Source organism: Aristolochia californica, unplaced genomic scaffold (assembly GCF_029961685.1).
Source record: "Aristolochia californica isolate CCGP_79_NKW_82.1479 unplaced genomic scaffold, dmAriCali1.0.hap1 SCAF_10, whole genome shotgun sequence".
NCBI classification, from domain to species: domain Eukaryota; kingdom Viridiplantae; phylum Streptophyta; class Magnoliopsida; order Piperales; family Aristolochiaceae; genus Aristolochia; species Aristolochia californica.
The window spans coordinates 129,490-146,873 of NW_027181771.1; the positions used below are offsets into that span (position 1 = coordinate 129,490).

Consider the following 17,384-nt stretch of genomic DNA (forward strand, 5'->3'; position numbering starts at 1 on the left):
TAAAGAGAAAACCAAAACAAACCAGAAATTAGAGGAGCTCTCCCTCTACAACAAGGGATTGGAGGGAGGCTCCGTTTTTAGCAAGAGAATCAGCAAGCGATTTGCTGAATCTCTGGATATGAGTCCAATAACATTGAAGGGGGGAAACGATGTCAAAAGTTTTATGAAGTACATTTTTGTGCTTTGTAGTGTCTTGAGTAAGGAGGACGCAAGCGTGGCTTTGGAGTTATTTAGGCCACGACGAAGATGAAGGTTCTAATTTGTCGAGGAGGGGGGGGGGGGGGGGGGGGGGGGGGGGACCAAACAGAAGCAATTATTGCATTAGGCTGAGAGCTGACCGGGAGGATAGGGAGCAAAGGATGTGGAATGAGGCCCCAGATCACACCAACAGTGAGTCCAGAATTTCAGGCAGTTACCATTCCCGATGAATAAGCGAATTCCCTTATCAAAGAGATCAAGGAGAGGGAAGAAAGTTCTCCAGAGGGGGGAGAGGTTTAGGTGTCTGCCCCAAGCAGTCCACCAGGTAGAATTTCATTTAAGATTGGTGGCAATCGTCGGCCTCCAGATAGTAGTGGGTGAAGCATTGAATTTCCAAAGCCGTTTCATAGTGAAAGCTTTGTTCACACAGTGAGTAAATGCTAAGACCCCCTCTATCCTTAGGTTTGCAAATATCGCTCCACTTAACTAAATGATATTTAAAGTCAGCACAACACCCCTTTATAGGAATCTTTGCTCAAGGTCGCCAATTTTCTGACAGATTGCCATCGGAAGTGAAGGAAGGACAAGTAATAATTAGGAATGCAAGAGGCAAGAATTGATGAGGATTAGCCTTCCTGCTTTGGACAAAATCTACCTCTCCAAGAAGCAAACTGCTGGTCAAGTTTTTCCAAAACAGGGTCCCATATGGCCATGGGGTCTACCTTCAAAGGGGGAAGACCCAGATAAGAGGTGGGCAGAGAGCTGATCCGGCAATTCAGGTAAGTAGGCATATCATGGAGCAGCGCCGAGTTGATGTGATATCCAATGAGAGATCTCTTCCTCCAATTGATTTTCTGTCCAGAGGTCTCAAAGAGATTGCTTAATGCCTTGAGGTGTTTAATTTGATCCATTGTACCAACTCCAAAAATCATTGTGTGATCGGCAAATTGGAGTAAAGGGCTGTTGAAGGCAGGCTGGGAGGCAACGGGTGCAAGCCAATGGGGCTGGTGAGTGGTGTAGATCAATGTTGAGCGATACTCAGCCACAATATTGAATAGGAGGGAGATAAAGGGTCCCTTTGACGTAGCCCCCTAGAACTTTTGAACTAACCACATGCAATACCATTGAGCAATAGAAAGAAGGACATGGAGGAGATACAACTCCTAATCCAAAAACGCCATTTATCTCCAAAGCTCATCGAATTGAGAAGATCATCCAGCAGATTCCAATTCACCCAGTCAAAGGCTTTCTCCAAGTCAATTTTGAGTGCAATCCTGTGTTCGCCAACGATCTTGAAATGGTTGAGGATTGCATAGGTGGCCATTGTAGTATCAAGGATAGATATTCCTTTGATAAAGGCACATTGGCCAGGATGAATAATCAAAGGAAGAGCAGGTTTGAGGCGATGAGAGAGAATACGGGCGATGATTTTATAGCTACTGGAGATGAGGTTGATGGGTCTAAAATTAGTGGGATGCTCTACAGAGTCCTTAGGGATTGAGACAATGAAGGCGGCACCCAAATTTTTGAAAGAGTCCTTGATGGTAGAAGGAATTGACCATGGAGGAGATGTCATCATTGATGATCGGCCAGCAGTGACGAAAGAAATCTCCATTATATCCATCTGGGCCTGACGCACGATCCAAAGGCATGCTTAGAGTGGCACGTTCAATCTCCAAGGCGGAGGAAGGGAGCTCCAAGAGATTAGCGATATTGTTGGAGATAGAGGGATATTGAAGATTATGGATCTTGGGGCGACAAGGCCAATCATCTCTATATAAATCTGCAAAGAAATCAAGAAAGTTGTTAGTAATAACAATTCGGTCAGAGGTGACCACCTCATTGAGGCAGAGGGAGGTGATGCGGTTCATTCTCCGCCTAGAGGAAGCCACGGCATGAAAAAACTTGGTGTTGCCATCTCCATCCAAGAGCCATTTGAAATGAGCTCTTTGCTTCCAATGAATTCGGTCAAGGTGGTTGAGAGAAAGAACATGAGGAGAGAAAAACTTGAGATTGGAGAGCGAGACGATCTAAGAATTCCTAAGTTGAGAGAGGTTGTGCATCCTCTTCAATCTTGTCTAATTCAGCAATTTTAGCAATCGCATCAGCCATTGAAGCAGTGGAGGCGGCACGACGGGATGTAACCCAGCTCCCCGAGTACCCTTTCATAGCCTTGAGTTTCAGAGGCAAGTGCCATTCATGAACAAAGGTGTTTGATGGAAGATTTCAGTGGCGAGAGTAGACTGTCTAGAATTCTTCATCTACTAGCTAGGAATTTTCGAAACGGAAAGGTTTGGGGCCCCATTGCCCCATCTTGATTTTTTCCCAAATAAAGGGATTTCATCAAGTTCACAACCATCAATACTATTAGCGAAATTTTTTCGTTGAAGAGTATATTCTTGGATAGGGTGGGGATTTGTCATTACAAAAACGTACAGTGTTGAAATCGCCCGTGAAGAACCAGGCAATCAGCCAAATTTGGGAGAGGGCAGAGAGTTCCTCCCTGAAAAATCTGTGTTTTTGGTGACGATTGGGCCATAGATGCCAGCTATACTCCACACACAGTTAGAGGAACGGTCCTGAACTTTTAGAGCAATTGAGTAAGTCCCAATGTTTTTTTTTGAAAAGGGAGTAAGTCCCAATGTTGTCCTCTAGTGAACAAGATCAGAGTTCCAGAGGGCTAGGATCCCTCCCGAATGACCAATGGTGTTGAGAGAAGTCCAGGTGAGGGAATGACAATTCCAGAGTAGATTCTTGAAGGAAAACGATGGAATGCTTGGAGGAGGAGAGGAGATCTCTGATAGTAGCTTGCTTTCGGGGGTTCCCAATTCCACATATATTCCAAAAATTGATAATCATTTATCCCCAGGTTTGTTGTGGGTTCCTGAGTTGGAAGGTGTATCAGTGGGAGGGTTATGAGAAATGGCACCCATGATATTTGCCAATCGCATCATCTGGTTCCAAGATTCCTCATCATATTTATGCCGTTCAGATTGGAGGTCAACAACCAGCTTCTTGGAGTTCTCATTTAGAGGAGGGAAGGTAATTCGGCCAGAAGTTGGGTCAGTTGGATATGGGGTTGGATTTCTGGATTCTCCACACAGGGTTTTGGCACGACCTTTTCTTTGGTATGTGGGAAGGAGGGGTGGGGAGTTGAATTGTAGTAGGAGTTTGGTGGGTTGAAGAGAAGCTCTTCCTTGCACACAAGCAGAAGGAGGATTCAGAATCAGTTGGAAGGTCAGTTGGGCGGTCCAGTGCAGGAGGAGGTGAAGGGTAGGAAGTCATTCCAAAAACGGGGTTGACAGGTGGGCTGAAAGGGGCTACTAGGAGAGTCAATGAGTGTTGTGGTGAGCTTAAATTTGAAAAAGCAGGTGTGGGAGTAGGTGGCGTATTCGGTCAGGTATGAGGAGAACTATCTGAGGGAGTGTGGTGGTGCGGCGTTATTTGGTTTAGAGGGTGACAGCTCAGGAGGAGCATTGGGGTGTAGGAAGGGCAATGTGAGTCAAAATGCTGACTGTTGCCAGTTGATAGTGTGGCAGGCGAAAAGTTGGGTTGACTTGGCAGGTTTTCGGGATTGGGTACATGGTCAGTGGAAGATTGGAAAAAGGAGGGGGACAGATCTGGGTAGGGTATTTGGGGTCACATGTTCCTTCAGAGTTAGTGGTGTAGGGTGTCGGAGTTTTCAGGATGGGGTCAGAATTGTCAGTGGCAAATGTAGTCGGATTGGTAGGTGCTAGTGGAGGTGCAGGGTGTTTGAAATTTGAATTTTGAAGGCGGGGTTTGGGTGGGTGGTTCCAGGTTGTTGGTTTCATGTGTTGGGTGACTCGGCAATGAGTTGGAGCCAGTCAACTGGGCTCGCCATCTTTGAGTCAACTCGGTGGAAGAAGTCCAATGGTGGAGCAACAATGGTGGTGTGGTGGAAAGGTAATCCAAGCCAGAAGATGGTGTCACCAATAGGAAGCCTGGAACCAAAATAATGATTGTTGGGGATGTTGAATAATCTTGCTGTATCAAGTCTCGATTTTGAGGAGGTGGAAGCATCAAGGGACGATAATGAACCAAAGGTTTTGGCTATGAGGGTGAAGGTGTGGTTGTGCCATAGTTCAGCCGGTTGTCCCCAAACACAAATCCTTTGGCCCAAAATATTGTTGGGTCGAGAGGTAGTCCTGTCACTTAGGCTGGTGATTTCAGTATTGAGAAGAGGAAGCTGGAGAGCTTTCAATTTGTCTTCAATGGTGAGAAAATGGAGGGGCCAGTCATTGTTTCACAGAAAGAGAATGTTGTGGTGTAGTTGAGTTTCAGATATGAGGAAAACCATTGGGCAAGGAAGGGGATGGTGGTACAACATTTGGTGGTGGTGGCAACAATAGATAGAGAGAAGAATCTTTCACCTTCATCCCAAAGGTAAGTGGGTATTCGAATAGTAAGGGTATCAAGGGAAATGTGTGAAATCCAAGTTGAAGTTGGGGGTGAGGATGGAGGTGGGCCTTTAATTGGGACGGCAGCTAGTGTTGGAAGAGTTGTGTTGGTGATTGCTGGTGGTGGTGGGATTTTTGGGTGTTGTGGTGTATTTGTAGGGGTGGGCAGTAGTGGTGGGAAAGGGGAAGATGGAGGAGGGTGGTGGTGGTGTTGTGTTTGGGGAAGAATAGGGGTTGAAAGCTTGATGATTTCCTCTTTGAAAGATGCCCATCCAAATCCTGAAATAATTTTTTTCCGGGATGTAAAGTCTTGCCATGATCACCCTGTCATGGCATTGTGTAGTCTTGCATTCAGTATCTCCTCGGTATTGAAAGACCGAAACGTAAAAGGTGATGTTATCAGTCCACAGCTCCTGGGTTGTCCTGCCAGACTACCATTCTATGCTGACAGCATCGAACACCTGGATGAAGCTGGCTGCAACTATTATTGGTATGGGGATGAAGGATTTCTTGATCCTAGTCTTACTTGTTATCCTTATGCCATTGCTGGTTCTGCTGAAAGTGAAGGAGGTGCTCCCGGAGCGGTGCGTAATCTGTCACTGTTGGCTAGGGGAGGAGAGGCGCCGCTGATGTCGTCTTGAGTGAACGGTTTCCCAGTCGTGCTCTGGAGGTGGTGATGATGGTGCTTGGCCACAGTTTTGGCTGTCCGAGCAACCGATATGAACCAAAGGTTCAGTTGGTTCCTCAATCTGAACCTCCTTACCTTTTTGCTACTCAAAGGTAGCATGGCACTCCTTGGGGTGATCCACTCAATGGCTGCATGGTTGGATGGTGATGGCTGAGTTACCCCTCCAATCTGGTCTTCTGCTCTGTCTCCTTTCTCTGTCTTCCACGCACTCATCTCTCACTCTCCCTCACTGTCTTGTTCTCTCTCTCTCAGTCTCACTTTCTCGCTCACCATCGCTCCCCTCTCGTTTTTTCACATGTAATTATTCTTTCTCCACCATGCAAGCCCCTTCTCTACCATGATACCAACCATCCCCAAGTGGGGCAGCACTGTCACCTTAGGTAAGAGACACAAAGTCCATAATGTGGCATTGTCCATAGGAACAATAGGGAAATCCAGCATACGTTCCTAGCCACCAACAATGACTTGCACGTGATGACCACTCCAAGTATAGGTTTAGCTTCTGAGTTGATAGCCTTGATGCAACTGTTGTTGCAGGTGGACCTAGTATCCACCATTGCTTTAGCTCCACAACCATTCGCCACTACATCAATGTAAAATAGGTCACACCAAGCCCTGGCTGGCCTGTTAACAGGCTTAATGTTGGTTTTTTGTGCACGACAGTATTGTGCAGTACCATTGAGCCCATTCTTCTAATGCACTGCAACCTTGTCCTTTTTCACTGAGCTAAGTAACCTCTTCTTGGGAGAGTTCTTGGCCTAGTATTTTCCTCCACAGTTTAACAGGAGAACTTCCAGTAAGTGTCCTACCCATTTCAGCATGATTGTAGTGCTTTTCTCATTCTTGAAGTCTTTTCCTCGATTAGACTTCTTTTTGTGGTTCTGCATTGAGCATCATTGCTGGATTTGAATCTTGCTAGAGTTGCCATTGTTCCTTCTTTTGAGATCAGTTAGCTTCTCAATAGTGGCTAATACTGTAGGCAATTCGATTCTTTTCCCTGGCCCAACCCTAGACATAGGTAGGTAGAGAATACCTAGGGGCGCGAGACAACTCTCTCTATGAAACTCGGCAAAATAGACCTGTAACTTCGGGAGAAGGGGTGCCTCCTTACAAAGGGGGTTGCAGTGACCTGGCCCAGTTGACAGTTTACCAAAAGCACAGGTCTCCGCAAAGTCGTAAAACCGTGTATGGGAGCTGATGCCTGCCCAGTGCCGGAAGGACATTGTGTTAACAATCGAAATATGGTTGGAAGAAAATTTTCTATTTGATGGGGCTTCTTCCCATACCTCCATTGGACCCAGAAATGTTCATGTTGGAAGAATCTTTTTGGTCTTCCAATATCAAAAGATTGATTGTTTCGCTTGTGTATCTTCTAAAAGGGAAAAAGATCCTTGAGAGTTGTTTCATGAATTCAAAAGTCTTTACTTCATACTCGGTCAAAAGCTGAAGATCATCAGAAGTGAAATCAGTAGGTCGTCATCCAACATATTGGAAATGTTCAACATGAGTGAGGTGAAATTCTTGATGTATTTTCGCATTTTGCTCTCTGCATCAATCCATGCCAGGGAGAAGTGAGACTCTCCATGCTATCAAAGAAGAAGTGGTTCTATAGCCCTTTCCAGTTAGCTTATCCCATGTTTTCGCTGAAGGAAGGCATCATCTCTCAAAAACATGGAAGCAGTGCTTAATGTGGCCTCCGCATTCTCCGGTTTCGAAGCTTTAAAGTATTGCTCCACTTGCAACAAAAGTTCTCAATCACCTTGGGGTCCCTTAGGATCATGGACACCATCATAAGCCTTTGACTCAAGAACCTTGATCTTTATTCTGGTGGGAATTCCCACCATTCAGCATGAACTTCTCCAGTCCCCATTCTGGTTCTCATCTCTTCTACTTTTCATTGCCCTCCATATTATCCATTACAGCTCACAACAAGGTCATTGTACTGTGCTCGTCCTCGTCCAACCCTTGAATCGAAGAATCAAGGTTTGGCTAGAGGACTTGGTGGCTTCAATCTGTTGTCCCATTGTCCTTCCAACTTCTGGAGCCGAGTCTTCAAAAAGGCTAAATACATCAGCTTCTGTGGCCTTGTTCTTTCCCTTGGTAATGGCTCGCTACGGGGTGATCTCTAGTGTCGACATCACAATGCAGCTCTGATATCAGCTGTCATAAGAGTTTAGTTAGGGTACTTGGTCTAACGAAACGTTGTGCAGCCTAGCTCACAAGTGCATTTGTGGGTTAGTCAGCTCTGTCACAAGAGCACTCTTAACACTCAAGAGGAATTCGATACACTCAAAGCCTGAAAAACTGAAGGTCAAGCACGCTTGGGAGACAAAAATTCCTAAATTTTCACTAAAATAAGATGATGTTTGAATATGGAATTCTTGCTCACCTTCTCATAGTCAAAGATCGTCTTAATTTACAGCTTATTGACTAATCGTTTAGTAACAAGAACTACAACTTGCCACCTAGGTGATGAGATTATCCCAAGCCCCTATTTATAAGTGTCCCAATGAAAACATGCCTTGTGGAGGTTCAAATCCCATTTGAAATGATTTGGGACTCTCTGAATAAGCCCCATTTCATATTTGACTGATTTGGGCAAAACTTACTGAAGTTCTGTAACTCCACGAGCTAGAATACTCGGTACACAAAAAAAAAAAAAAAATCATCGAAGTTGGTTGTTACTCGCATGTTACTGTTCTGGGAGTTCTGCGTTGCTCTCTGATTCATATTACAGCCTTTCCTTTTTATCACACGAGGGCGAGAGACTTGTATTTTGCGTATGCATCTTACATCCCTTCTTTTCATTCTTGCGAACGTTAATGGTGAAAGAGAAAAAAACAGAGAACAGAAAATTGGAGTCATTAATGAATCATGACGCCCGATCCCTTGGTTCACGCCTCATCTATACGTATTACTGATCCCAGTGCTAAACTGAAAAAACTAGTCTAATATGGCATTCTTCGTGTCAGCTGAATCACCAGGGCTGTAGCACAGACAATAAGATGATACAAGTAGATATGCTGATTTGGTTTATGTGATCCATCTTCATTCGAATTTCGGCAAAAGAATAGGCGGGAGAAGTCGGTAGAGTCATCAAATCTCAATATCAATCTCTGCACATATTCTATTGTTAACTCCATGTATGTATTGATATCCGATATTTGTAGATATGAACGAATGAAGGTACAGAACAAACGGCGAAAAGTTGTTGGCTTTCCACCGTCCAGAAAGGGGAGAGAAAATGAAAATTCTGTAAATTAGGCCCGAGGAAGCCTAGCCCTAGTAAGAATAAGCTTTTGAGGGAAATTTGTTAAGGGTTGACTGAGCGAGGCGATTCAGTTTGGCAAAAATCCCAACGAGCGGGGCAGTGTTGTAGGTACAAGCCTCCGTCTGCATGTAGTTGCCCCTCTCATCTCTGAAATTATCGTCACGATCAGGGCCGCCGACAAGGGCCCCAACCACGACGTTGGGATTGGGGTGTTGCCGGCCATACCAATTGTCATACCCTTGCGTGCACCCAATGAAGCCGTTGTTCGCTTTATAGGACACCATGGACGCACCCCTGTGATGCACTCTGCTCGGATACTTGGGCCCGAACCCCACCAAATAGCTGGTGTCCATGGGATTGGAACCTAGTATGTAGTCCACTTGAGACTTGGCCATGTCCAGCAGCTCCTGGGATCCCACGGCTCCACCGGGGCAATACACCCTGTACCTCGGTCCTGCCTCTCGCAGGTAGTCCGAGTAAACCATGAGCAGAAAAGCAGCTGTTGAGACGTACTGCATGTTGTTCCATTGCCGAATGTAGAGAAGACCGCCTGGCGTTTGCTCCACATTACCATTGCTGCCGTTGTCGTTCCTGTAGAGACAGGAGCACAGATAATACTCGGCTTTACTGCGATACTGTTGCAACACTTGCTTGGACGCAGAACCCAGCTCCATCGAAACCTGACACCAATATTAATCAATTGTCACCCATGATCATGAAAGCCAGAAATTTGTTGATCAAGAATGCATTGGAAAACTGTGTAAATGGAGTGCCCCATCGGCATCATTGCTCTTCTTCTGTTATTAGCACATCACCGGGGCCTTCTATTTTATCCAGAAACCAGTAAAATTAGATATTAGTATCAAAACTCTAGGCCTAATCTGATGTAATTCACTTATAGCGCCCTCTTGCCCTTGGAAGTGCGGCTCCTATTGACTCGTAATGCGTTTACGAGTCAACAAAACAATTGAAAATTGACGTTACTGATACCAAGAAGAAAAGAAAAAAGAAACCCGTTTTATATCATAGATGTGCGACGACACCAAACAGCATCATTAAACTATGCAAAGCTGGTCATTTATTCATCCCTCCATCTCCCTTGAGATGAATCCAGGTGAGGGGATAGGTAGGGGCTGTTTTGATGTGGCGGGTCACCTGCAAGTGCTTGCCCACTCCATCAAGTTTCCTGTCTTTTGGTATTGAGTACGACCAAAAATCAATAGAAGTTAATTGAATTAATGATAATGATATATCCTTAAAATATGAAACAAAAAGTAAATATGTTATAATAGGTAAACTTGTTTTCCATTAAATTGACATTGATAACAGGACTAGAAGGGATATGGGGCTGCCCCCCCTGTCTATCAACTTTGGTGGATGAATAGGGTGGCACGCAACGACATTACGAATCATATCGGAATACCCAAAATCTGAAGTAAGAAGAGGGATTTGATGAGGCCACCCGCTTTTGGGTGGGCAGGGCGAAACAGGGAGTCGTAATTAAAGTGAAAATTGACGCGGTGAAGTAAGAACTAGTAGAATTATAATAATACTAGTGTTGATTCTTGAGCTGGAAAGGAAATTTACCTTGGCAGCGAGGATCTGAACGCCAGCGAATTTGACGTCCCAGCTGAATTCGGATATGGCCCATCCAACGCCACCAAAGGAGTGGGCGTTACTGACGACGTAGTTCAAGTAATCGTCCATGTCGGTGGCTCTGTAAAGCCACAAGGCCGCCCACAGCAGCTCGTCCTCGTACCCGCTCACCGATGCGTAGTAGCTCTTCGCTACCCCGATGCTCCTGTCATAATTCCCTCTGTACTTGTCCGCGAATCCGAACAACTTTACGGTGACAGCAAACAGGGATGGGAGTTTTTTTCAGTTTTCATTTGTAAGATACCGTAAATAAATCTCCCCAAAAAAATAGATGCAAGATAAGTCATGGGATCAGTGATGCAAATTCGACTCACTTGCTGTGCATGATGCAGTAAAAGGTGGGAGTAATGTGGGTTGGATTCTCGGAAGACGATGGAAGCTGCAGCCATGGCTGCGGCAGTCTCCCCTGCAAGATCCGAACCCGGGTGCTCCACGTCGATCTTGTAAGCTTGCCTCGATGTTGTCATGTCCTCCGGCCTTTGCCAACAGTAGTGATCTGTATCTCCGTCGCCCACCTGAAGTACCCAACAACACGGACTATGTTTTTAACTCTTTTTGAAAAAGGAAGATGACGAAGAAGGGAAGCATTCTCGACTCCCTCTTACCTCTGCCCACAGTACATTCGGGTGGGTGTGAGCTTTGATGAAGTAATCAGTTCCCCATTTGATGGCTTCGAGTGCGTGGCCGTACTCGTCTGCGGCGGCAATATCTTCACCGTACTCTATAACACCCCACGAAAGCATGGTAACAGTGAACGCCATCGGCAAACCAAATTTGACGTGATCCCCTGCATCGTAATACCCTCCAACGAGATCCACCTGCAACTTCAATATTCTGCCCAGAATTAGAAATTGCAGAGATTTAAACAGAAAAAAAAAAAAAAAAAACAGAGAGCAGCGCGACACTGCGAGAGGATGGGAATTGAGAAATAATGAAATTAGAAAGAGAAGAAAGGAACTGACTCCTTGCTCGAGGCCGTCTGTGAGGCCTGAATTGTCCCGCCAAGTAACACGCTGGTTGTAAGGAAGGCGGCCGGATCTCTGAGCTTCAAAGTAGAGAAGGCTCTTCGACAATGCCTCACTGTAGTTGTAGCCAGTAAAGTCCATGGCTGCGGCCGCGGCCGCGGCCGAGAGGAAGAGCAAGACAAGTAACATGGACGACAGCCTTCTCCTCTCCATGACAGCAAACGGAGGCACGAAAAAAGGAGAAGGAAAGAAAGAAGCCCTCCCTCTCTTTAGCACATTTTTTTACCTCAATTCTTTCTCCCTTTCTTCCTCGTCACTCTTTCTGTCTTTCTGCTTGGGAGGAGGCCAAGCGAACCGTTTCAATTCACGTTCCTCCCTTCCAATAGCGACACGCCATTTCTATTTGGCCCTCAATCAGTGGTATACTATAAATTGAGAGATTACAGCTCTGCACGTGAGAGGATTTCCTTTGCAGGTGTCCGGCCCTTTAATGCCAGTAACCGATGCCAGTCAGCGTGCTTGTCCCTCATTAGTTTTTACTTTCCGGAGGTCATCAACTCATAATAACCGCCTGTCAGGTGTAACTAAGACAAAACCTTTTTTTTTTTTTTTTTCTGCTTTTGTCTCTCTTCTTCTTTTTGTTAAGACTCACCAGTCACCACTGCTCTCTGGTTTAGCTCGTGGGTGTCAACAAACAGTTTCCCGGTGGTTTTCATTTGATAAGACAAGCCTCCCCGAATCATGCCTCACTTTGTTTCTGTCGTAAACCCACTATGAAACAAGTTTGTACCGTATCCATCTCCCTAACATCGCTGTTCTAAACCTAACCATCTCCACCCACCTTCCCAAGTTTTAAGTAACCGGCTCTGCTTCCATCATTATTCATTCATGGTGGTTATGCCCCAGTTCCATGTCCTTCATACTGCCAATATATAATTTCACTGACTCCACTAAAGATTATATGAGCGGCCAAATGTCACTGTTCAGCGCAGCCAACTCCAGGTGACACGTTATCTTGACATTATTCTATTTTTAAGAGTAAGAAGAAGATCAGGAGGACACTGTTAGGAACAGGATTGAAAAATAAAAAGAGAGCGAAGCAAAGCAACAAGCTTTGAAGAGCCTTCTTCATGATAACTTATCAGTACAAGAAGAAACCTTCACACGGGTGAGGTGAAATTTGCTACTTAAGAAATGAATCTATAGTTTCGTATCAGGTAAAAAATGTTTGTCTTTTTTCTCTTGAGAGGTCACTCACAGTAAGCGGCGCTGGGTCCGGGGAGTTGGCTTTAAGGAACAAGGGCGATTTAGAACGTGGGGGGAAAAGAGAAAAACGCCAAAACAGAAAGACAAAGAAGAAGAAGGGAAATCTGGACTCGAGTCACGCCGACACTACTCTGCCGCCCGTTACGGCAGAGTTCCCGTTCCGTTGGTTGTCGGTGGTGGCAGTAGTCGGGTAGAGAAGAGTTGACTGTTGAATGTACCGGTCTCCGCAACTGCTACGCTTTTAATGTCAAAGTCCCACTGGAGCCCGACGACCCGCCTGGCTTCCCGGCCCACATTCCGGTGATTCCCGCGAAATGGTAAAAGGACTTTTAAATTTCGAAGTACCTAGCGGCTATTCAAGGCTCGACCTCTTTTACCCACAATCAAGTTCTATACTTTTTTTTCTCCGATTTAATTAGTACAAAAGGCCATTCTCAAATGCTTTCTTACCCTTTTCCGCATCTACACTGGGCCCCTTTCCTGATTCATGCACTTTTTCTTCTATCTAAATCATGCCCCTCCTCCTCAGACATAAATGTTTTTCGTTTTTCTAGAAATTGTGCTTTTGTTTTTTAAATATATAATTTGAATATATTATATTTTAATTTTAAGTTATGTTTAAATAGCATAATTTTCGAATACTACAAATGTCATATTTTTAAATAAACTTATTAACAAAAAATTTAAATTATGTATATAGAATCAACGATTGCTACATAAAAAACATTTATCAATGGGTTACATGGGTTTTCGATCATAAAAATTTGAATTGAAAAAATCTACCATGATTGATAATAAATCTAGTGGGACCACATTAAAGTTTAACATTGTTGAGGGGTGAACACATAAGAAGACTAATGAATAATTTCATAATTTTGGCAAAATACATCAAACTTGTGATTCATGTATTCTAAGCATTATACTAAATCTTTATTTCATTATTAAAGTTTTGAAATGTCGTAGGAGATACGTTCATTATATCTATTGAAATCATCAATATAGGAAAGAAAATACTTATAACCAAAGACATTGGATAGGGACATGGTCCCCAAACATTGGAATGAACAATTTCAAATAAACTTGTGCTTCTAGTTTTGCTCAAGGGGAACATAATTCGGTGATGTTTGCCCAATCGACATGAATCACATTGAAAGGATAAACTGAAAGGAAACTCGAGAAATAACTGAGTTAGATTTGTTGAAGATGGATGTCCTAATCGAAGGTGCCACTGGAACGGTGATACGGTAGAATGTAGAACATGTAAAGGAGGTTGTAAGTGTCCCTCCAGATGATAAAGTTTACCCCTCTCACACACATAACCAATCATCCTCCTCCTCATGAAATTCCAAAATACACAATAAAATAGATAAATGGTTAGTGGGCAATTCATGGACTTGGTAATTTGACCTCCTAACAATAAGTTAAGTGGAAATTTTCGGACAAGTAGCACTAACTATGGTAGTAACAAAGGGGTAGGAACCAATGTAATCATTCCCTGAACTGTTGACACTGACCCATCAGTGAGGGTAACACACTTGATATCAAGAGACTCCTTTATAGTAGAAATAGGGAAAGTATACCTAACATATTAGTTGTGGCTCCTGAGTCCAGAACCTCAGTAGAAGAAGGACGCATCAATGTACTTGAACTGGCTAAAGTGGTTGTGAGAGGTGGAGTTACGAATGTTGTAACAAAAGGAGTAGTAGCCAATTGTATCATGCGCTAAGATAGTTGTTGCATCTCATTAGGTGCACCCAAAAACAATACTCACAATAGTTCCAATAGAGCATTCAACATTTTCAATGAACAATTTTTTTTTGCCCAAGTCGGCTTCCCAAACTTACTCCAACGTTTATAGAGAAATGGTCCAATTGGCCACAATGTATACACTTCCTATCAAGTATACTATCACCTCAACCTATGCCTCTGGTTGAACTGTCTTTGTCTTTGCCTATACTAATTGCACCCATCCTCAAGTAAATTTTGAGTTGCCAAAGATATGAAGGGATGAAATGTCAACATGTTTAATCTCCTTGTGACCTTTGGATATAACTAGATTTTTAGTTCTCATGACCTTGCTAAATGTAGTAAATAAGGACAAAAAATCATCTGGCGCTAACAGTTGTGCTCTGACTACATACAATGTTGGTCTCAACTTGTCCACAAACTTAGCTACGTGCAATTGTCCCTGTTGTTTCTTCATCTCTCTTTCATCCATAGAAAATGGGAGAAAAACACTTATTTTTTGTAGGACTCCAAGCAACTCATTATAATACCCTGGAATTGAATGGTCAACCCATTTGAAATTAATAATCTTGCATATAGCTCATACACATGAGATAAGTTGCTCTCCTAAGCATACAATGCTTCTAGAGATGCTCACATCTCTTTATTTATTTCACGGTTCATAATTTGATTATGTAGTTTTAAACCAATATTATTGATTAGTCAGGTCATGACCTGACTATCATCTACTTCCCAATCATCATCAATTGGGACATGTGGATCATTCCTTATAAATTTAGACTTCCATTTGACCTTGAGATACTCTTTTCAGTAATAAAACTATCATCATGTCTATCACTATATGTCTAGCGATTGATGACTGATCTGGAGCCAAGTGATGTCGGAAGGCAAAGGATTCAACGCTTAGACATTGGAGAATCTCCTCTCAGGAACTATGCAAAGAAAACCAAAGAGCTAAAATAATCATGGACCTAAAGGAGATTACATAAACAAGTAATGGGACACTAAAAGTTTCTAAGAACTATAAAAAATGAACCATCAATATGACAAAGAAAAAAAAAAAGGGTTTCTGGAATCCTGAAAACCATACCTATGAGTCCTGAAAATCAATGCTCTAATACCATGTTGATTTTCAGGACTCCATGGATTTAGCTCATGGAGAAAAAGAGAGAGTGACTCATTGAGAGAAAATAGGAGGAAGAAGAAGCTCAATTTATAGATTAATGATCATAAAATATTATAATAATACCCCTAAAACTTTAACCTAATTACATCAATGTCATCTCTATGAGTTAACTCTTTATTTACCATCCTACCATCATTGTACGGACCTATGGGCCTTGAGCCCATCTTCCATATCTCTTGTATGTGTGGGCCTTCCTTGGTCCTATTAACTTTGGCCCATTTTCCAACACACTTGGATATGTGGGTCTTCCTTAGTCGGTGGGTTTGGGCCCATCTTCCAACAATCTCAGATAATTCTTTCCATTCTACCTTTTACAAGTAATCAAGATCAAATCCTTTCCCTCCAAGGTTCCATGTTCCCTAAAGGAGGTGATAACTTCACTAGAATTAGCCATATATGCCACACATATTAATTCTAAATAGCCATAAATCAATGCAAAATCATTAGCCTAAGTAGGTGTTATGGGCCCCACTTCTTAGAAAAAGTAGGGTTTCCTCAAATCTCTCACGACTGAAGGTAAAATTTTAGAAATCCCACAAAAACTTTAAATTTAGGGCTGATGTCAATCACTCTAATGATGACATAAGGCAGATCGAGCCTAGTAATGGGCCACACAACAGGCAGAAGGAGAAAATCTTAAGGAACAATCCCTTAAGAGCACTAATCAATCATCGGTCTACTCAAATAATAGCAGAAACCAATAACCTTAACGTTATGGTAAAGAAAGAGAGCAAAAAATCTGATTTTTGTTAACCAGTAGTAATCTAACCTTGGTTTCTCCCTTGGGAGAGGTCGTTGACTTCAATGGAGTGGAGAGAAAGGCTTCAAGTGCTTGTAACTAGGCCTTACTGTTCTAATACCATGTGAAAATAAAGTAAAAAAGATTGAAAGAGAAGAAGAGAGAGAGAAGAGAGAGGAAGAAAGGGCTGGGGGTGGGGGGCAACAAGAGGTCCAAGACTCTCATGATTAGGGTTTCCGTCGACCCCTAAACATATTTATAACTTAAACATGTGTACAAAGACTATAATACCCTCATTCACTTAAACTCACTTAAACCCTTAGAACTCCTATATTACAACTCCAAATTATATGGAACTTAAGCTACATAAACCCTTTAACATACTGAATAAGATAAGATTATGCCTAAGAGGTATAGATAGTAAAAAATTATCAAACTACCCTTTACAATGTTTTTTAACAAAAAAATTTTGAGATAGAATGATGAGTGTGGAAGTTTTTTTTATGTAAAAAGCCAAATAAGAGAAAAATAAGTTCCATGAATTGAAGACCAAAATGCCATCTTCTTGGTTTCAAGAAGAGAAGCAGTGGCATGCTTTTTGGACAAATGAATACCTAAAAGAATATTTAGTACTTCTGAATTCCAACTTCCCATTGTAGAGTAGTTTGAAGCATGTGTTAACACTTTTTTTGGGCAAGGGGATGAATCTTTTTAAGGTAATGAAACTAAGAAAGGAGTAAAGTACTAAAGTTAGATGAGACAAAAGATTGACTCTATTAGTTAGGTAATTGGCTGTTAAGATTGAATAGAGGCAGTAACATAGGAACTTGCATGGTAGCCAAAGGTGATTCCACATCTAAGCATGTTTTCCTTTCAGTGAACACCATAATATTGAGGTATATAGGCACACAATTTTTGTATGCATTATTCCATTTAAAAAAAATTGTTGGAAAAGTACATTTGGGTATTATGATATTCCAAAATTCATATGAACTAAACTCGAAGTTGTTTATAAAATGATTATAAACCATGAAACAAGTCAAAATGCTCATTCATTAGATAAATCCATGTCATCCTTTAAAATTTATCCATGAAAGTTACAAGATCCTTAAACTCAAATGATCTACATAACTAAATAGGACTTCAATCCTAACACTATGAAGAATCTAATTAGGGTCAAGGAGAGAAGAAAAATGGGAAAAGAAGAAGTAAAAGGATGAGTTTTTTAAAGAAGGAAGAGAAAGAGTAGTA

The 17,384-nt window shown here is 42.6% G+C and overlaps 1 protein-coding gene across 1 annotated transcript; it reads right to left on the minus strand.

Annotated features, from left to right (window-relative positions):
* Nucleotides 1-8,424: 8,424 nt before the first annotated feature.
* LOC137939331 (endoglucanase 11-like) lies at nucleotides 8,425-11,573 on the minus strand. The gene is made up of 5 exons (XM_068784615.1): nucleotides 11,194-11,573; nucleotides 10,837-11,049; nucleotides 10,546-10,746; nucleotides 10,163-10,417; nucleotides 8,425-9,255 (listed from the first exon to the last, which is right to left on the minus strand). The coding sequence occupies exons 1-5, from the start codon at nucleotides 11,407-11,409 to the stop codon at nucleotides 8,587-8,589; spliced, it is 1,554 nt and encodes a 517-aa protein (XP_068640716.1). The 5' UTR covers nucleotides 11,410-11,573; the 3' UTR covers nucleotides 8,425-8,586.
* Between the last annotated feature and the right edge of the window lie 5,811 nt (nucleotides 11,574-17,384).

Excerpts from the sequence above, each read along its gene's own strand:
- LOC137939331 (XM_068784615.1), bottom strand. The coding sequence starts at position 11,409 with ATGGAGAGGAGAAGGCTGTCGTCCATGTTACTTGTCTTGCTCTTCCTC. Across the intron at positions 10,418-10,545 it reads TACTGCATCATGCACAGCAA|TTGTTCGGATTCGCGGACAA; the intron begins GTGAGTCGAATT and ends GTCACCGTAAAG. Across the intron at positions 9,256-10,162 it reads TTCAGATCCTCGCTGCCAAG|GTTTCGATGGAGCTGGGTTC; the intron begins GTAAATTTCCTT and ends TATTGGTGTCAG.